Source organism: Dermacentor albipictus, chromosome 2, assembly GCF_038994185.2.
Source record: "Dermacentor albipictus isolate Rhodes 1998 colony chromosome 2, USDA_Dalb.pri_finalv2, whole genome shotgun sequence".
In the NCBI taxonomy this organism is placed as follows: domain Eukaryota; kingdom Metazoa; phylum Arthropoda; class Arachnida; order Ixodida; family Ixodidae; genus Dermacentor; species Dermacentor albipictus.
The window spans coordinates 84,516,774-84,538,197 of record NC_091822.1 but is presented as its reverse complement, the minus strand read 5'-3'; the positions used below and the strand labels follow the sequence as shown (position 1 = coordinate 84,538,197).

Genomic DNA, 21,424 nt, shown 5'->3' with positions numbered 1-21,424 from the left:
AAATGGCTCCTCCGGGAACCGTGGTGTATGCAATCGGTGTGGCAGCACGAAACATATTGCAACGTACAGGAATTGTCCAGCAAGGAACCGGCAGTGCAACACCTGCCACACGCTAGGCCATTTTGCATCAGTATGCCGAAAAACCCGTATTGTTCAACACGTCTCTTCCGCAGAGACGCTGTCTTCAACTTCCGCAGGGCAGCCGTCCGCGTCTGTCTTGACGGTAAGTGCTTTTGAAACTAAAAAAAGATTTGGAAGTTCCGGTCGTAGTTAACGGCGTCTCCATGCGACTGCCGGTGGATACGGGAGCATCTGTGTCATTGATGACGGCCGAAGATTTTGGAAAGCACTTTGGTCGACAGCACAGACTGTCACAAACAACAGTGGACTTGAAAAATTTCTCCAAGCAACGCATCGACATTCAAGGCCTGTTTCAAGCCACTGTCCAGTTTTTCCAAAAGTCATGCTCCGTCACGTTCCACGTAACAACTACAGGAACATCACTGCTGGGTTTAGACGCCATCCAACGCTTGGGCATGACGTGGAGGATTGGCTCTCGTCATACGATCGCGTGAGTGCGCATAACAAGTGGGATGACAAAGCTAAACTGACTAACATCATCTTCTATCTTTCTGGAGTCGCGTATCTCTGGTTCTGGAATCATGAATCCAACCTTTCCACCTGGACAGCATTTACCCATTGTTTCAAAGATGTCTTCGGTCGCCCTGCTGTACGCAAGCTTCGCACAGAAGAACGCTTGCGTGGTCGCGCTCAGCAAAAGCGTGAAAACTTCACCAGCTACATTGAAGACGTAGTTGACCTTTGCCAGCGCATTAATCCCGCCATGCCCGACTCCAAAAAGATCAAGAATGTCATGAAGGGCATAGAGGATGATGCCTTTCAAATGCTCTTGGCGAAAAATCCTCAAACGATCGACGAGGTCATTACACTGTGCCAGAGCTACGATGAGCTCCGCAAACAACGCGTTACCACGCGCCGAGCTGTCGCGCCGGACGACACGGTTTCGTCTTTAACTGACAGTTCTGGTGCTGCTTCTGCCTACTCTTCGTTCCTCGACCAAATAAAGCAATATGTTCGCGAAGAAGTCGCGTGCCAACTGTCACTGCTGCCTGCTACCCAGTCGTCCGAGTCCTCTTTGTCCCCAAAACTGCGACGCGTCATCCATGAACAAGTCAGCGATGCACTACCTCTCGCTAACCAGCCACCTTCAGCGACAGTCCTGCTCACTTACGCTGCCGTCATTGCCAGGCCAAGACCTCAGCTTGAAGTTGCGCATTACATGCCCACAAGCGGCTTCTACGCCTCGCCTTCTGCAGCTGCGAACTACGTGCCCAGAAGCGGCTTCTGCGCACCTCCGCAGCCCCTACGCCCAGCTCCAAACTGTGCTCCGCTACCTAGACCCCCTGTTGATAATCCGTGGCGTACCCAAGACAATCGGCCGATCTGCTTCGCGTCTGGCTTTGCTGGACACATGGCACGATTCTGCCGCCGGCGAGGTTGGTATCCTCCCGATACTGCGAGATTTCAAGGGAATGCTCCTGACTCCCAGTCCCGCTATTCACCACCAGTTCCGCACTTCGCTCCTTCATCTCCTGTTCCCCAAAGTTTCAACACTCGTCGATCTCCATCTCCCCGTCGACGTTCCCTGTCCCCCATCGTCCGCCGCCCTCCGGCTGTGGAGGAAAACTAAAAGGCGCAGTTCCGGAGGCAAGAACTGCGACCTCTTCGAACTGCTCAAGCCCTTGTTTATTCCCAACGAACGTCATTGAAGTTTTTTGCCGAAGGTATCGCCGTTCACACGCTTGTCGACACGGGTGCCGCAGTGTCCGTGATTGCCGACCAGCTTCGCCGTACGCTCTGAAAAGTCGTCATGCCGTTTTCTGCCATTTCGCTGCGCACAGCAAGTGCTGATCCTATTGAGCCCTTAGGAACATGTACCATCCGTGTCACCATACAAGACAGTTTATACCACATTGAATTTGTTCTTTCCCGCTGCTCTCACGCCATCATTCTAGGATGGGACTTCCTCTCATCTCATCACGCTATTATTGATTGTGCCCGTGCAGAACTTGCGCTGACTCCATTCTGCGGCAGTCTTCCTGAAGATTTGCCTCCGCCTTCTCCTCGAGTGTTCGTTGCCACCGCCACTGATATCCCTCCTTTCTCTTCCGCCCTTGTACCCGTTTCCTGTGCTGCTTTTTACGATTCCACAGCTCTTTTCACGCCGTCTCAACTTGCTACATGCCGTCATCCCTTCTTGCTTCCCTTTGCCCTCTTTCCCTTTCGCCAGGGCTACAGTGAACTTTACGTTTCGAATCCGTTTCGAATCAAGCTTACATCATGGCAAGTGCCTCGGTTTTGCTGATGAATTCGACACGAGCTCTGTCTACGATGTGCCTGATGACTCTACTCCTCTTCACGTTGACGCCGTGACTCTTCCTGTCTCTGCGCCTCCGCCTGCATGTGACCGAGAGTTCGCTCCGTCTATTGACCCCAACCTCACTCCGAATCAGCGCACGCAGCTCGTCGACCTTCCTAACCGATTTCGATCTTCTTTCGACCTCCAGAAACAATGTTTAGGCCGTACCTCCACAGTCGTTCATCACATCGACACCGGCAGCCACGCGCCGCTACGTCAACGTCCATACCATGTGCCCGCGACGGAGCGCCGTGTCATTGATGAGCACGTAGGAGACATGCTCCGACGCGGCGTGATACAGCCATCACACAGTCCTTGGGCTTCTCCGGTAGTGCTGGTCAAAAAGAGAGATGGGACAATTCGTTTTTGTGTGGACTATCGACGACTCAACAAGATAACCCGGAAAGATGTATATCCTCTTCCCCGTATCGACGATGCACTGGACTGCCTCCAAGGCGCTGAATTCTTTTCGTCCTTAGACTTACGATCCGGTTATTGGCAGGTCCCGGTAGCTGATGCAGACCGTCCGAAAACGGCATTTGTTACGCCTGACGGCTTATATGAATTTACCGTGATGCCCTTTGGCCTCTGTGATGCGCCTGCAACTTTTGAAAGAATGATGGATAACATACTCCGGGGCCTCAAATGGCAGACATGCCTTTGTTATCTTGATGACATTGTCATCTTTTCCCCGGACTTTTCTTCTCACCTGTTCCGACTAAAACGCGTGCTCACTTGCCTTGCCGATGCTGGACTCCAGCTGAACTTGAAGGAGTGTCGCTTCGCCGCCCGGCGGCTAGTCATCCTTGGCCACGTTGTTTCGAAAGATGGTGTGCTCCCAGATCCAACCAAACTCCAAGCCGTTGCCGAATTTCCAAGACGAAAGACCACAAAAGAACTCCGCAGCTTCATCGGATTATGCTCCTATTTTCGTCATTTCATCCGCAACTTCGCCACCATAATAGCGCCTTTGACGCAGCTTCTCGCGGGTAACCACGACCTCGTGGCTTGGCCGCCAGCTTGCGATGCCGCATTCACGATGCTGCGACGTCTCCTAACCTCACCCCCCATACTCCGACATTTTAGCCCAAGTGCACCGACAGAAATACACACGGATGCCAGTGGCGTCGGCATTGGCGCTGTTCTTGCACAACGAAAGACTGGATTCGATGAACACGTTGTTGCCTTCGCAAGCCGCGCACTCACGAAAGCGGAAGCAAACTATTCCGTTACAGAAAAAGAATGCCCGGCTATCATTTGGGTCCTAAATAAGTTCCATCCTTACCTCTACGGTCGCCCGTTCGAAGTCATCACGGACCACCATGCACTCTGCTGGCTGTCGTCCTTGAAAGATCCTTCAGGTCGCCTCGCCCAATGGGTGCTTCGCCTCCAAGAGTATGATATTCGAGTGCTGTACCGCTCAGGCCGTAAACATTCAGACGCAGATGCCTTGTCTCGCTCTCCAGTGTCAGGCCAGCCCAATTATCAGAAAGTACGAATATGCGAGTCCTCCGTCACTGCCACGGATATGCTTTCGGAGCAGCAGAAGGATCCATGGATTGTTGCTATGCTGGCTTTTCTGTCAGACCCATCAGCGCCTTCTACTGGATGTGCGTTGCGTCGCCAAGCACACCACTTCGCTGCTCGTGATGGGCTCCTATACTGCCGTAACTACCTCTTCGGACGGGCGCAAAGGGTTACTCGTGGTTCCTCAGCATCTACGTTCGGACGTATGTGCAGCGTTTCACGATGACCCGCAATGCGCACATGCAGGAGTACTAAAAACGTACGCGCGTCTACGAATTCGTTATTACTGGCGCGGGATGTACCGATTCGTCCGCTAATATGTCTGCTCCTGCCTCGCATGCCAACACCGCAAGAACACCCCTCATGCCTTAGCTGCTCCACTGCAACCCTTGCCTTGCCCAGGACGGGCCTTTGACTAGGTCAGAGTTGATCTTTATGGGCCCCTTGCTGGTACTCCAGATGGCAACCGCCGGGTGATAGTGGCGATAGACCATCTCACGCGTTACGCGGAAACTTCGCCTCTGCCCAGTGCATCTGCGCGGGATGTTGCCGGGTTCCTTCTGCGTAACATCATACTTCGCCATGGAGCCCCCAGAGTTGCTAAGCGACAGAGGCCGCGTCTTTCTGTCTGATGTTATAGAAGCCCTGCTCAAGGAATGCAACGTAATTCACCGTACTGCTACTGCATACCACCCGCAAACTAATGGCATGACTGAGTGCTTTAACCGCACTCTTGGCGATATGTTAGCCAAACGCACACATTTGTGACAACTGTTGCTACCCACTTAGGGCACATTCACACCGGCGACTTGAGGAGGTCGCGCGACCATTTGCGACTCGCAATCAAAAAGCGACCGAAGGCGACTGATGTTCACACCGGTAAGCCCGGCTGAGCGCGACCCGCAAGTCGCAATCCCGGAGATTATCGTTCTCAGCGAGAACTCTCGGAATCTACGCGGAATTTGAATGCGACGCCGGAGGAGGCCGGATGTAGACACACGAAAGATCACTTCCGGTGCGCCGCTGATTGGTTTATCAGTTTTGCGACCGCGGTCGTGCGACTGAAAAATCGCGCAGAGAGCGACTCGCCCAAAATGGTCGCTTTTCGAGAAAGGCGACCGTTTGCGACCATTTGCGACTGGTCGCAATGCGACCAACTTGGTCGCGCGACCTCCTCTAGTCGCCGGTGTGAATGTGCCCTTACAACACAAACACCACCCCACTCCACTAATCCACCAAACTAATGCACTCATGAAACACAATGAGGAGACCGACAAACTCAACTTGTTAATCTTCAACTTGCAGCACTTCCACATGAATGTTGGCACAATGCACACCTAGCTTGGAACGGCTTCCACCTAAACCATGGAGGAATACAGCTAGTTTCACAACATATCGAATCCTTCATTAAGGACAAGTTTAGAGAAACACTTATTAAATCTATCACAGAAACCAGATTACTGACTGACCGCGCCGAGCAACACAACTACAACAGTCACCTCAGGAACACAGACAGCGAAATGTGAAGTAAAACTCTTGCTTGGGCTAGTTGGTTCATGCTTGAAGTAGTAAAGGCAAGGCGCAGACGACCAGGACTTAGGAACCAGGACCAGAAGACCAGGACTTAGTGGCGCCAGTCTTATCGTTTGTGTTCTTCCTAAGTCCTGGTCTTCTGCACCTTGCCTTTACTACTTCAAGAAATGTGAAATGAGCCACTGGACATACACTACTCCAAAGACAAAAGCAACAACCGTGCAAACAGACACAACTGTTGCAGACAATGCAAAATCTACTACTGAACTATTCACACAGACAATCATACGCCTGTTTGCACACGCAGACTCAAACAGAAACAGAGCTGGAAATGAGTGAGGCATGTGGAAAGAAGCCTGCCTAACAGAAATACACCCCACACAGATCTACCTGCCAAAAGCCAAATAAACGACAGCCACTGCAAGTTAATGACCTTCTCAGCCATGAAGCACCGAATTTCTACAGGCTAGAAAATACACCAAGAACCATCCGAGCTACACCTTCCATTAGAAATTTTCACAGACTGCGCGCACGCAATATAAACCCTAAAGGACTAACACTGAAGGCTGTGCCAGCTCTAGGAACACTCCCAGCACACCATCGCGCAAACTGGCAAACAACATTAAACAATGTCTCACTCTCACTTCTGAATATACTCAAGGAACCCTGCAAAAAACTGGAAGCCACAGGCTTCAGAACATAGCTCTGACACCGGAGGAGATTAAAAATTTAGAACATTACCACGAAATACAGTGTAGAATATTGCTTTGAAAACAGAGGAAGAAAGCGAGCTTTAATCAATAACCTTTGATACAAACAAGAGGAAGCTTGAACCAAGATATACCAGACATGGCTGAAGTCTCCAAAGAATTAAACCAGTCTAATGTTGTAGACATTTCAAAAACATGCAAGTAGGGAAGAAATACGCGTACTTAGCAAGGGTCTAAACTTTTGTCCCACGAACGACACAATAAATGAATTCGAGTTTCACAAGGACCTTTCGGAATTTTCAAAACCAGATATTTTTTTTTTGCAGACAACAACGCACCAGATACCGGGATGAGACCACTTAGAGCCCAATCCACTTGGACTCTTGAACCAGAACAAGCCGCATAACTCTAACTGCCATGAAAGAAATTATAAGCCAATCCAAGACAGCTAATTGACCTAAAAACAACACTTCCTCAAAGAGTCATTATTTCAAATCTTAGTTGCCAGAACGACGTCATTAAAGGGGCCCTGAATCACCCCTCGGGCTTTGCGAAGAAACACATTCAGCGGATGGTACATGCTGCTGTGAACCTCTCAGCCAAATTCTTGCCATCACTTCTAAAAAGGAGGGGGATGATAATATAGAGGTTTCAGTTTCGAAACCTAAACTAATTTGCCCTCAGGAGGCGCTGTGATATTGAAGCTGAGCCTATTTAAGTGGCCTCACTCTGAATAAAGTTCTCTCTTAGCCTCGGTCCTCGCCTGCCTCCGTGTCTCCTTCGTCGGGCTGCCTTCCCGGCGTGCTCAACGTGCCCAGCGTGGTGATCATGGCGGCCACGCTGACATCACAAAAAAGCCGCGAAGATACTGTGCTGAATGTGTTAGAAGTGATGATGCTGTGATAGTTAGCAAAGACAACAATGCTTGTCTGTTGCATCTAACTCTGTAAGCATTGGCAATCAAGAGAATGTTAAGAGGTGGGACAAAACAAGCATGAACATGTATTTCATACAGCCCGAGGTTATCGCCAAGTATAATCGAAAGATGCGAGGTGTTGACAAGATGTATTTTCTCTACTGAGCCTTTACCACACCAAGATCGTGTGAAACAATAAGACTCTAAGGGCGATATTTCATTTTGTAGACTTGGATAGAGTGCTTACAGGACAACGTACACACATGGCAGCCAAAGGTACTGGATCTCATGCATTTCCACCTGCAAATTGGGAGGCCCTCACCAGCTGTATGCCATATATGAAGTAGCAAGGGAGGCCACCCAACGAAGTTGAAGACATTTCGGCAGATAAACGTTCCTTATGAGAAGAAATCCCGCATTTGATGGCTTTGCACCGATGCACACTATGATGGCATGGTTCATTGGCCAGTTGCTCAGGACCAAGCACTTCTTTCTAAATACAGGCTTGATTGATTGCAAAGGGCGATCAAGAGTTTTTCGCATGAAATGTAAAGTGCTGCTTTGCCTGACAAAAGTCCGTAACTGCTACTAGAAGTTTCACACTTGAAAGACTTGTTCCTGGTCCTTGACCATGCAGGAATGCATACGCATTCCAATATCTTCGGAGCAGATGCGTGTGGTTCACAATGATTATGTTCTCGCTCACAGAGAGTCGCGAGGAGAAGGCAACCTTTGCCACTCCTGCTGCTTTTCACGCCTTGCCACGACATTGCAGCCAAGACAGCCCATTCCCTCCTTTTTGTTTCTTTGAACTAAGAGAACTCCCTAGTTCAAAGAAAGTTCAGATGAGACACTTCCAGCCAGAAAAATTTGGCCTCAATGATGTCAACACCAAGCCCATAAGCGGAACGATGGCAATCTCCTCCAGTTTGAAGGAAGGGCTCAAAAAAATTGTAAGGAAGCATCAAAGCAAACAAAAAAATTGAGGCATTTAGAGCTAAGAATCTCGAAAGGAAAACAACCCGGGTTAAAAGTTGTGGGGACTGAGTGCTCTGTCTCAGTTCACGAAATTCAATTCATTCAAAGCTATACAAACACTCACAATAACTTTCTTGAATTTAAACAGGTCATTATCTTAATACGAGAACTGTATGCATTAAATAATAAAATAATTGCATTTTCTCGAAAGAACAGATTATCAGATAATTCACTATGGCTGCCATTATTATTCATAAGGATATCAAAGTCTTCAGCAATGAAATAACTTAAAAACTTATCATAACCAAAATGGGCGAAAAAACAACTCTCATTATAATAAACTGTTATATCCCACCAAAAGAGCAACTAGAAGATACAATTAAAATAAAAAGTTAGATACAACTAAACTCAAATGAACATATCAGTAACTGGGGATGTTAATGCTAAGAACACATTATGGGAAGGAGAAATAACAGACGAGAAGGGTACAGAATTATTATAATTTATAGATGAAAACAACCTCAACATAATAACGACAGCTCTCCTACATTTGAAACTAAAAACACACGGAGCTGGATTGACATAACATCTGCATAGGAATCAATCTTTACACACTGGGACACACCAAGAGAGTCAGATCACAAATACATACAACAGAAAGCTTACAATAAAAATCCCAGCAAAGAAAAATGATTAACGAAGATGGTAGAATTTAAATTGCTTCAAGAGTTAGAGCAAGACATCTGGTTTGGAAACATAACAGAAAAAAATACCGAAAGACCAGACCAACTAGATGAAATTATAGAGCAGGGATCAGCAACCTGTGGCCCCCAGCACGACATCAGAACCCACCCCCTTCTCCTTGTCACTTCCTATATGAAGGCCGAGATGGCAATTTTGACCTTAAATGGGGTTAGACAAGAACAAAGGAAGATCACTTCCAGTTGTCATTGTCCCCCATCACTTATTCAGACGTATTCACTTCCTTTTTTTGCACAAGTCCAAAAAAGGCGGAAGAAAGATTCTTTGTGGAAATACTAGGTCAGGGAAGGACTAAGTGTATGTCAAGGTTTACTCCTCCCCCCTCCCCCAACACAATGGGCAACTCTCCTCATCGTACGCCAGTGAGGATGACGGTGAACTGGCTCGAGTTTTGTGTCAACATGCTGCTTGTCCTTGGACACTATAGTGGGGGAACTAGCACTTCACAGCTTTGTTGTAAAAAGTTCGCGGCATCTCTAGTTGTCTCGTCCTCTTGGGCGGATCTAACGTGTGACGGTGCTGCCACCCCGTGAGAGTGGCAGGAACTAGGTGCGAAAGCGGTTGGAACGACGAGCAACAGATGGCGCTATCCCACTGCTGGAACGTTCTTTATGACTGTCCCTAGCAGCGCTCGTTTTGATAGATGATTGCTAGAGCAGAAAGGTGCACATTTTTTCTGTTGCCTCCGTCCGACTTTCTCAAGGTACTTGTCAACAATATGAGAGGCGAGTTTCCAAATAATATTGTATTCAAAGCATGATTTGCTTGCTAGTATTAGCTTTTATAATTCTTTTTTCAGCGTGCTTTTCTCATCAACATGTCCTTTTCTAAGGGTGGCAAGGAAAGAAAAAATAGCTTAGGAATATTTAACATTTCAAGATTGGTGGACAGATGATTGATTACCTCCTTGTTAAATGCAAGGATAAGGCGGTCTGCCTCAATCGTAAAGAAGCGCTCTCAGTATTCAAAGAGTATAATTTACGCCGGCACTACCAAACTGATCATTGCGAGAGCCACCCCTTGGTGTCACAAGCCAGGACCGAAAGAACTGAGAGTTTGAAGAAACGCTAGTCCATGCAGCAAGCCAAAGTGTGAGAAACACTTTGAGGAAAGCTGTATAGAGTGCTCCTTCAGGATCATGGTGAATGGAGTCGTGAACGAGCTTGCTCGCGACAAACCGCATTTGAAGCCCGGTGCCATTCCGACAATATTTGATGGCTATCCGAAGCACCTTCTCCCCAAACAGGTTACGAAGAGAAAGACGAGATATCTGCGAACAGGAACCTGCTGTTAAACGGCGCAAGCGGACCAAGCCGGAGGTAGGCAAGCTCGACTCCGTTATTGAAGGCGTCAACTAGGAGAGCCAGGAGTATGCTTGTGATTCTGAAAATGCAGATATACCCATGGGGAGAAGTTGGAACTCTGACAGTGAAGGACAGAGCACTGCTGAATCTCATAGTGACACCTCTGAGCAGCAGACTCAAGGCTTTCACGAGAGTCGTCATCCGTTCTCTGGAATACTTGTTCCAGCGACGTGGATGCAGGTGCCACATGTGCCATCTGACACACTGGCCTACGCCTGCTGCAAAGCCGAAGAGAACAATTTTAGCAGCTTTTTTATCCAAAAGATGATAACATTTGGAAAGCCCCTGCCTGAGCGAGGATCAGTGATATCCACTGTTTACGTGAGAGGAAGAGAGCAGGCAAAGCATGTGCTTACAAATCGTAGAGAGGCCGAATTGTTGATTCTCGAAGTCTCCTCAAAAGCCCTTTGCGATGGATGTGGTTTATCCTTGAGGTGGAAGTTACACCACATATAAAGGTATGTTTTTTGCAGAGAAATGTCAAGTATTTACAGAGTCTGAATGGGAATCTTGTGCTTAGTGCAAGTATCAACAAGGCATGCAGAGGAAAGAAAAAAAGGGTGACCTACAGTGAAAAACACAAGCGCAAGACTGTATCTCACGCCCTGTTAAGGACACAGAAAAAAATTGGTGACAGCTCAGGCATAAGTGGCACATATGAAAGAGTTGAATGAGACACTTAATTAACAATCTTATGAGTCCAATATTAAGTCGTTCCCTATGAAGCAGCAGCTGGCTGTCAAGAGCTGCTTCCTTGCTGCACGTCAGAAATCGGAGAAGGGCGTCACTTATGATGATGAGTGGATCGTTGAGTACATTATGATGAGGATGCGGAGTCCCAAGCTCTATGAGCACCTCCGCAGGGAAAATATCATGGTCTTGCCAGGCCGCACTTGCCTCCAGAAATATGTGAGGCGCTTTAAAGGTGGCTTCAGCATCAGCCCGAAAATATTTTCCGCTCTAAGCGAGAAGACAAAGACCATGGACATCTTCAGCCGCCATGGAGGCCTTATTTTGGATGAGATAAAGCTCTCGGAACATCTGAACATGAAAACAGCTGGTGAGTTGAAGTTTTCACATAATCATGCACTTTGCCTTGTACACGTTTTCACAAAGGGTGGGTTGTTCTATCAATCCTCGTGAATGAAATGTTGAAGTCAAAAATATGAAATAACACAATAACCTTCACACGTTGAAGGTTTTGTAGACCTTGGCGACTGCACGTCTACAGAGCAGGAGGGAGTCCTGGCAGATCATGGAATGGTCGTCCCATTTCAGCCGTACAGTGGTAAGTTGTGAACTTGATAAGGTCACAGATGTAACGAGCAAGCAGATATGTCAGATGATATTTTGTATTCTACTTTGGTTTTCGTAGGGAACTGGACACAGATCCTTCGCGAATTCGCATCAAGGGGTAATGTCAAGGCATCAACATTAGCAAAAATAATTGTGGGAACTACTGTTCTCGCTGAACAAGCTGGACTATAGGTTGACTCGATCACTTGTGATGGGGCCGTGTGGAACCAAAGCATGTGGCAGCTTTTTGGAATACAAGGTAGAGTTTCACTTTGAAGTATACAAATATATATCTGTGAAACGTGTTTTGTCCACAGCCTACACCTCGTTTTCATAGGTTTGACTGAGCTCGATCAATTACAGGTTCACCAAGCACCATCAGAAACAGTGCCAAGCATCCAGTCGACGGGAAGAGGCAACTGTTTTTCATTTCAGACTTTCTGCACCTTGTCAAGAACCTTAGGAATGCATTCGTAGCTAAAGGCTTCCTAACACCTTCTGGGCACGTCCACAGTGGCATTATTGAGGCAGCATTGCAAGCGGACCGTGATGCTGTCACGCTCAAAGCTATGCCTAGCATCACAAACGTTCACATCAGACCAAATTGTTTCGAAAAGATGAAGGTCAATATTGCCTTCAAACTCTTCGGTGATGAAGTGATCAAGGGACTCTTAGTTCACAGGATGCACATTGAATCTTCTTATAAGATAGTGCAACCAACGGAAGAGTTCATAAAGAAAATTAGCAGACTTATTCGTGTGATGACGTCTAGGATAAACACAAAAGCACTGAGGCCCGGTAGTGCAGACGCACGATTTCTGGAGGAATTTGTAACCTACCTAGAACAATGGGAGCAACATGCAAAACCAGCAGGGGGTGGATTTTTGTCAAAGAGCACTGCTGCTGGATTTAGGGTGACTCTTAAGAGCACACTGGATCCGATGGAATATTTGACTTCAGTGGTAGGGTTCACATACCTCTTAATGTCCCGCCTGAGTCAAGATAAACTAGAGAATTTATTTGGTTTAATTAGACAGTCATCTGGATGCAATGATCATCCCACAGTGTCTCAGTTTTTAACCACAGTAAATTTATTGACTACGTATAATTTTTTTAAGCCACCAAAGGGAGGAAACTGCTCGCCAGAAATGATAAATGCATTACTTAACCGGCCAGCACAGCCTGAACAAACCAAAAAATGCCTTTTGGACACCGTAGATGATTTCCTGGACCAAGGGAAGCTTAGTGAACTTGAAGTAATTATTCAGGCTCTTTGCTCAAATGGGGATCATGTCAGATACAGCGAGAAACAGAGCAACAGTACTTTGATATATTATACAGCAGGATATGTAGCAAGAAAGATAATAGCTAAAAATGCATGCCCAGATTGTGCAGAGCACCTTTGTGTTTCGAGAAGACAAGCGGGTGCAGATGCCAACTCTTGCTTCACAGTCAATTTCGACAATGGTGGCCTTATATATCCCAGCCAAGCGCTGGCCCTAGCTGTGAAGCTCATGTAAGATGCTTTTAGTTCCTTCTTCAGCAAACATGAACTACATGCAGGAAGCTTGGCTGACTTCGCAAAGCACCTCGACACATTGACACTGCCACAGCTTGGCTGCACAGAGCATGAAAGAGCTACCTTATCACAAATAGTGAAGTTTTATGTGCTACTAAGGTTTCAGTTCTTTGTAAAAAGCACTAACAAAGAAAGGGATACTCAGAGGCAGCGGTAGAAATTACTCAAGTTACGCCACTGCCAGTGACTAGCTGCCTCCGGAGTTGAAGCATTGCCTTCGCGATGTGTCCTAAGCCTGCTTGACTTACGCAAGTATTAAATATTATGTTCTGTCAACTGTGTTTCTCATTTTTGCACACTGCGTTGTTACTTTGTGTGCAGGGGAGGGGTGAACTTTGTTACGCCTGGGCGATCACTCCAAAGGAGAATAATTTCATTGTTGCAGATTTGAGATATGCAATTGGCGTTCTAGCGTCATTGCTTTGTCTAATTGAAAAAAAAAAAAAATCCATTTGGTAGATTCTGTGGCTGATGGCTGGAATCTGCCACCCCATGTACGTGGAAGAGCAACCAGCGCTCAAGATGAGCTCTTTTTATTCGATAAGCGTGCAGCATACTTCAGCAAATTTGTGCTCTCCAAGGCCCTTTTGGATAGAAAATGAAAGCACAAGAAACAAACTGAGAAAGCCAGCAGTTATGATTACGGCTCTGGAGACAGAACCCAAGGCTCGCATAAAAAATACTACCCGCCAGCACCCTCTCGCATGGCAGCGCCCCACGCAGCAGCCGTCGGCACTCATTGCTTGCGTAGCCTCTCAAGCATTCGCGAACTACACACTAGGAAGGAAGCTTCTAGGCACTATACAAGTGAGGTCGCCATTTTGACCTGTGTCGTGTCGGCCGTGTCTGTGTGCGGCGTGGTGTTATCGCGATGGCACCAAGCAGGAGATGCCACTACAGCGCCGCTTTCAAGCGAAAAGTTGTGATAGCCCCAGAGGCATCGTTGAACTTTCAAGCTGGGCGGGACTTCGGCGTCGATGAGCAAAACTCCGTCAGTGGAGGGGACAACAGCAGCTTTTTGAGTGCACCGCGACAAGGATGGCATTTAGCGGACCAAAGAAAGGCCGTCACCACGAAGTGGAGACAGTTTTGGCTGACTTTGTTCGGACGCAGAGAGCAGCTGCCCTTCCAGTGACAACAGAAGTGCTCCAAGCGAAAGCTAGGGAACTTTCGAGGAAGCGAGGCCAAACGCCAAAGGATTTCGAAGCCAGCAGGGGCTGGCTTCAGAAATTCATGAAGTGCTTCGGCTTCAGCCTCCGACGTCGCACTTCAGTCACCCAGAAGCTGCCAAGCGATTTCGAAGAAAAGCCGATAGCTTTTCAGCGCTACGTGCTGCGAAAGAGTGAAGTGGCACGCTACAACCTCGGGCAAATCGGCAACGCCGACCAGACGGCTGTGTATTTTGATATGCCAGTGGCGTACACCGTGAATGAAAAGGGTGCCAAGGAGGTGAAAGTGCGCTCTGCCGGCTACGAGAAGCAGCGCGCAACTGCGATGCTGTGCTGCACAGCTGATGGACTTAAACTCCCTCCTTATATGATATTTAAAAGGAAGACACTGCCTGCTCGAGAAACTCTCCCAAGAATTGACATTGTGCGGGCAAATGAGAACGGGTGGATGACGGGTGCGATGGTAGAAGAGTGGGTTAAGATTGTGTGGCGACGGGATCCAGGAGCCCTTTTGACAAAGAACTCGCTCTGACAACGCGAAGGCTGTGCTCGCCCAAGCGAACACGGACCTTGCTGTCATACCGGGAGGCAAGACGGGCCAGCTGCAGCCACTTGATGTCTGCATCAACAAACCTGGGGCCACAGTGAGCGATACGCTCACGTGCGGTTCACAGGCCCACTGGTCAGGTTTGTTTTTTCCCTCGCTTTGCGTGCACATTCTTTGTGAGCTATACACCCACGTACAGTTCACAAGCCCGCTTTACTCCATTTGCTCTTTTTTTTTCTCCTGCTTTTTCGCGCGGCGGTTTATCTCTTTATTTTTATTATTCTTCAGCTGGCGTCCTTGATTTTGTACGTACACTCTTGCATTCACTAAACCTGTTGTCTTTCCGTGGGTTGCTGTAAGCGACACGGTCATGTGACGCCTTTTTCTTTTTTACTTTCCCGCTATCAGATGAGATGGCGCCACCTCTCAGCCCCCCAGACACCAGACCACCAAGCTGGATCCCAGTTCGCTCGCCGCTTGCTAGACTGCCGCAACCTGACTTCAACCACGCCAGTCTTGGCGCACAGCCGATATGCCACGAGCAGGAACTAATATTGTTTTTTCCTCTCCCCAGTTGCTTCAGATGTACAGAAGGCTGCTCAACGAGCTACTCACCAGCAGTCTTGACATCTCGACGGCAATCCCTTCAGCGACACCTCAAGCAACAACATGGCACCAGGATCCTGACAACTACACATTTCTGCACTCTTTGCAGGAAGATATCCCGGCCGACTTCGCATGGATGCCTCACTGGCGGCCCGCACGACCTCGCCACGTGGATTCAACACCCGCACAAATGCACTGAGTGCCCCTCTTCCTTTCCTTCCAGGAAGGGTCTCGACAACCACCAGCAGGCACACAGGAAAAAAGGGGCAGCGCGGCAAGCCTCGTCCACAACCCAGCCGACTTCAGCAGCTGGCAGCGAATGTAACACTGACGCTCCACTTCCAGACATGACCCCAACTCTGGTCCCCTCGAGGGAGACCACGCCTGCACTGACGGCAGCTGCTTCAGCAAATAGCAGCCCCCAGGCTATGCCGTCTCCACCGACTTTGACAATAGAAGCATCTCCTTGTTTTTCAGAAGAAAGCAGCGAACCTGCTGCGCCGCTGACCTTCTCTCCCCCTTCTCAGCAGGCATACGTCAACAATGAGGCAGCACATGACACGACGAGCAGCACGGCCATCCCCTCTCCTGGTGCACTGCTGTCGCCTGCAGCCACCGAGAACGACGATCCCTCCCAGGAAACTGACCCAGTTTCTCTTGCAGCCCCGATCAAGGATGACGGCGTGCTAGCCAAGCAAGCCCAACAGCTGAGGCAGCTGCAACACGAGCCAATATTGGACGCTGGATAGGAGCAGTTTACTGGAACCCTGGACAACGCCATACAGGTAGTATGCGAGGCAGTAAAGCTTCCTGTAGCTTCCGCTAACAGGAAGCCATGCCACCCTCTGAATCCTCAGGATGCTCAGCAGATTCAGACACTGTACCGACGCAATTGACGGTTTGCAAAATAGTGAGCGCCATCTGGCGCACAACAGGCAAAGCTGCAGTGCTCTGCGTGCGAGAGTATGTGGTTAGAGAGCGAGTTTCGTTTCTCGGCTGCTGCCTGGCCTCTGCCGCGGCAACCCCGTGTGTTCATGGGGTCAAAAAATAATTGAAGACGCCGTCACTCCGTTCCAGTTTCCGTACATGTCATAGACCTCCGACTTCTCGAAGCGTACCACTTAAACTGATCGCGTGTGGCAATATCTGCTTTATATATAACTGCCACTACTCGCCAGGCTCATTGAGGCTCGGCACTGAAGGAAGATCACGTTAAAAATATCGTGTATTTGGGGCTGCTGATGCCAGCACAGGACTGATGCGAGCGAAACACACTCCTTCAACAAAGAGCAGAGTGCGCGTCGTCGAAACACGCTGCCGATGTGTCGCCGAGTGTCCGCACTTGGTTTCGCTGAGTGGCCGCGCACAGCGACCACCGTGCAAGGCGGCTAGCCTTAATGTTGCTCTTTGCTGCCGACAGAGTACAGAGAGAACCAGCCCTGCGTTCATTTAACCGCGACATAATCGTCCAGACGCTAAAATACTCACGAAAATAAACACTTTATAGCCCGCTCCGTTTCCATTACAAGCGCCGTCCGCTGCTGCTGCTTCGACAACCAGGAGCTAGGCCTGCCGGCTCGAGCGATCGGCGGCTGCCGACAAAGTCAGCGCGCCGAGCGTGATGTTCCGCTTATGAGAGTTTATCCTACTAATATGGCCCATTTGGAACAAAGCAAAGCTTAACGGAGCTGTTTGACTTGTTACGACGGTCCTTTTTTCGCGCACGGCAAATACGGGAATGTCTCAAACGACGCGCCTAATTGCCATCGATGAAGACGGTAGGCCTCGCTCGCTGGTCGTGGGTGTCGCCGGTTACGAAGAAGCTTCTGCTAGGAAGTGAACGCATAGTTTTTTGCTAGCTCTTTAACTCATGCACCAATATTAAAAGGCTAAATAAGAAATACATTTGGCTATCTGTACACCGTCGGCAGAAAAGAGCAAACCAGCCGAACTCCGTCGCCCGATGGTCGCTCCGCGCTGCCCGTCGGTCGCACCAACTGCCCTCGAATGGTGTGTTTCGATCACTTCAGTGGCGTAGTACTAGGCTCTGATTGTCATATGAGGCGCACTTTCGACATCACTTTATAATATTTAGTATAATAACATGTCAGCGACAACTGAGCGACACCACGGCACGTTCGCAAGCGCTGTCCGTCCTCGTCCATCTTGAACTTTCCCTATTCCGGCAACATGCTGCTGCGTTTAAGGGTGTCTCGAAGCTTGCAGGCCGATATAACCTCGTAGCGCTGGCATGTGACAATTCAGCAGCAGCAAATAGCGCTATGACAACCGGCTCTGCGAGGAGCGAGCAAGTTGTGTGCTGTGGTGGCATCTCCGGCCGTCGCTTATCCATGCTGCTTTCCTCGCCGGATAGCTCTTCTCGGATGGAAACCGAAATAAACTCGTGCTCAGTTTGCTAGTGAAACGCTTTGTGCACAATGCGCAACACAACAAGCCGTCCTTTTCACGAAAATACCGCGATCAAAACCATCACAAACCGTCGTCTCAAGGCGCGCTATAGCTGCGTTGGTTGTTCGTCTGCTCCTCGTACCTAACCATGTAGAGGGCGCTCGTGACAGCCGTGTTCGCGCATGCGCAACAGTATTATTGCAAACCGTCAATTGCCAACGTGCAGAGAGGCTTATTGTGGAGAGTGAGTCCCAACTCTGCCCGATCCCCCTTGACAAGCTCGAGGAACACTTCAGCAAGGCTTGGGGGCCGCGTGAAGTCGACACCGCTCTACTTCTGAGCAAGGTGAAGCGAAGTGACATGCCTAAAGTCAGCCTTGCGTAGTTCACTGATGGCGAGGTAGTTTCCCGTCTTTGCAAGAGCGAGAACACCGCCCCCGGAAGTGACCGCCTCACCTACCAACACTGGTGCTCAACTGATCCCGAAGCTCTTTTTCTCACCGCAGTGTTCAACGTGTGCCTGAAATACCAGAGGATACTTGCTGCCTGGAAAGAATCACGGACTGTACTCATCCACGAGAAGGGAGACCTCGAGGATGCTGCGAACTGGCGCACCCTTACCCTTGGGAGCACGATTTCAAAACTGTACGCGGGCTGCTTGGCGGCTCACTTGCAGGAGTGGATCGCCTCCCAAGAAGTGCTCTCCCATTGTCAGAAGGGATTCCTGCCGTGTGATGGCATGTAAAAACACAACTTCGTACTGCAGGAGCACCTGGATGCGGCAAGAGCCGGCCGTGGGGACTTGTGCGCGGCATTCCTCGACTTCGCCAACGCGTTTGGCTCTGTTCCCCACAACCCTCTCATTGACGCACTGCATGGTGCTGGTGCGGGTGATAACTTTTGTGCTATCATTGCTGATATTTACAGGGAAAACAGGACCAGCGTCATCGCACAAGCCGGGATCACCTCACCAACAGAAACCTCTGCCGGCATAGCTCAGGGTTGCCCACTGAGCGGCCTCCTGTTCAACCTGGTGCTCGACCCAGTCAGGCATGTGCTTCAGGGAAGCGACAGGCAGCACAATGTGCTTGCCTACGCCAATGATCTACCACTGCTAGCTGACGAGCCAGGTACGCTACAGAGCTGCATTAACGTAGTGGCAACCCTGTCGAGCCAGCTCAGGCTACGTCTGAACCCCACGAAGTGCGAGTCACTGCACCTCTCCGGGGAGACACCCATGGGAACAAGACCTACGACCTTCACGGTCTACGGCACCCCAATCCCCTCAATCAGAGACTTTGAGGCACACACCTTCCTTGGGCGACCAGTGGGGTTCTCGGTACTACCGGACCAGGCAACCGTGGACGAAGCCATCAACGTGGGTCGCCGCCTGCTTACCTCAATGCTCGCCCCGTGGTAGAGATTGGACGCTGTTAAAACATTTGTATTTGTGGCGCTCAACTTTGCCATGAGGTGTGGCTCCCTTGGGAAGGAGGAGTGGTCTTGCCTGGACACGACGCTTCACCCACTCATCCAATGGACACTCTACCTGCCTGCCAGCGCTGCTAACGACTACCTCTACGGTAGTTCCGCAGCGGGCGCCATTGGCATTCCTGTGGCGGCAGAAGTCAGTGACATCTGCAGAAGTGACAATGCCTTCAAACTTCTCTCCTCTGCAGACAATGAAGTCCAGGACCTGGCACTGCAGGCGCTCATCGTTGTGACAAGCAAGAGGTTGAGATGCATTGCAGAACCTGGTGACATGGCCGCCTACCTGAGCAGCGAGACTGAGGGTGACTTCCGGGCCACAGCGATGCAGCTCTAGTCCATGTGGACGGAGGCCCGCAAGGCTTCTCGGTGCCTTGGTGTCACCTGGAAATTCGAAGAAGACGGCCCCCGCTTCTCCAGGGGTGACATAACACTTGGTTCGAGGAGACATACTAAGGTGGTGAGGACACTCAGGACGGCACTGGTGAACGCACGAAATCACAATCTCCACCAAAAACCCAGTCAGGGGAAAGTGATGGAGTGCATTGCCGCCGACCGGAGCAGTTCCCACTTTGTGTGTATCGGCCAATTTACGAGGTTTGCCGACTGGCGTTTTGTTCACCGGGCCCGGCTCAACGTCGCTGCCCTGAACGCAGCGAGGCCGTGGGCTACGGCCATAGACCAAAGGTGTAGGGTTTGTGGCGGTCAACCCGAGACCCTGCCACATGTCCTGTGTCACTGCATGACTCACAGTCAAGCATACACAAACCGCCACAACCAGATTGTGAACCGAGTGAAAGCCGCTGCCTCCGCCAAGTTCACTGTCACCCACGAGAATCGGCCAGTAGGAAGTACTAATCTCCGTCCTGACCTTGTGCACTGCAGGGGCGAGGAGGCGATCATTGTTGATGTAACCTGCCCGTTTGGGAACCGGCCTGCAGCCCTGAACGCGGCCTGCCAGGGGAAGGAGGAGAAGTACAAACCAGTCCGGGAGTACCTGCTGCGGAAATTCCAGAAAGTGACCGTCGAGGCAATCATCATCAGGGCACTTGGATAGTGAGATCCCGAAAACGACCGGCTGATGCGCAGCTTCTGCAGCCGCAAATATCTCCGGCTGTTCAAGAAACTTGCCGTGAGCAAGATGATCGATGCATCACGAAACATATATGCAGCGCACATCGCAGCCAAGTGAAGAACATCACTAGGAAGGGACACACTACACTAACACACACCTCCATGCCAGCCAAAAAACTAACACCAAATACTAGTAACTTCACAACAATAAAATCGTCTTTCATGGGAAAACGTAACAAACATTTTTTCAAAAAACCTCTGTTCTTATCAGCTTACAATGCATGACCAAGCGAAGAAAAGCAAGAACAGACGACAAACTGTTTCAAAGCGAGCGCGAATCTCGCCGTCTATCCTCGAACTTTAGCGGCCCGCTGATACTTTGACGTATCATATAATTGTACATGCAACAAGTTCTTCTAGTTAAACAAAACATGTTTTTGTGTAACAGCTTTTTACATGCCGTTTTAGTAGAAAATTAATCATTTTGACAGACGGAACAGTGCTTGCCTGGCTCTCCGAGAACAATGCCAATCCGAAGTTACAATATACCGGAATTCCCATGCGTACCGTAGCGCAGCAGCACCAGATTTCACTTTAGGTAATATAGTGAGAAACTATACACCTTGAACCATCTCTCTCCTCTTTTCTCCTTACCTTCTACTCCCCCTCCCCCATACGATGCTGTGCTGTGCTCCCTGATGGGCTGCAGAATATAACCATCTCTTTCCTCCTTTTTTTTATATACAGTAAAGGAGGCATTGATCTTGACTACATGTGGAGCCAAGACAAGCTTAGCCACATTCAGAGCGTTGTCGTCATGATTGTCGTAGCCATCACGCGCGCATGTTCGTCAAGGTAGTCAAGGCTCCTGTTTTATTGTTTGTTTGGTTGCAGTGCGGCATGCGTGTAGTGAGCAGGTTTGATCGCATTGCACGCTTGAACTTCAGTTTGCATCAGTTGCTTCAATCAGTCAAGTGACATGGCTAATGCGCCCACGGGTGCCAACCCGATATGCAACTTTTTTGTC

At 49.3% G+C, this 21,424-nt stretch overlaps 2 protein-coding genes and 1 pseudogene across 4 annotated transcripts in view; 2 read left to right on the top strand and 1 right to left on the bottom strand.

Moving 5' to 3' along the window:
- LOC139055986 (uncharacterized) overlaps nucleotides 1-21,424 on the bottom strand; it is a 146,155-nt gene that overhangs the window by 82,765 nt on the left and 41,966 nt on the right. The window lies entirely within an intron of this gene.
- On the top strand, nucleotides 845-13,292 carry LOC139055727 (uncharacterized; annotated as a pseudogene).
- On the top strand, nucleotides 19,664-20,380 carry LOC139055726 (uncharacterized). Its single transcript, XM_070533261.1, has one exon. The coding sequence runs from the start codon at nucleotides 19,664-19,666 to the stop codon at nucleotides 20,378-20,380; it is 717 nt and encodes a 238-aa protein (XP_070389362.1).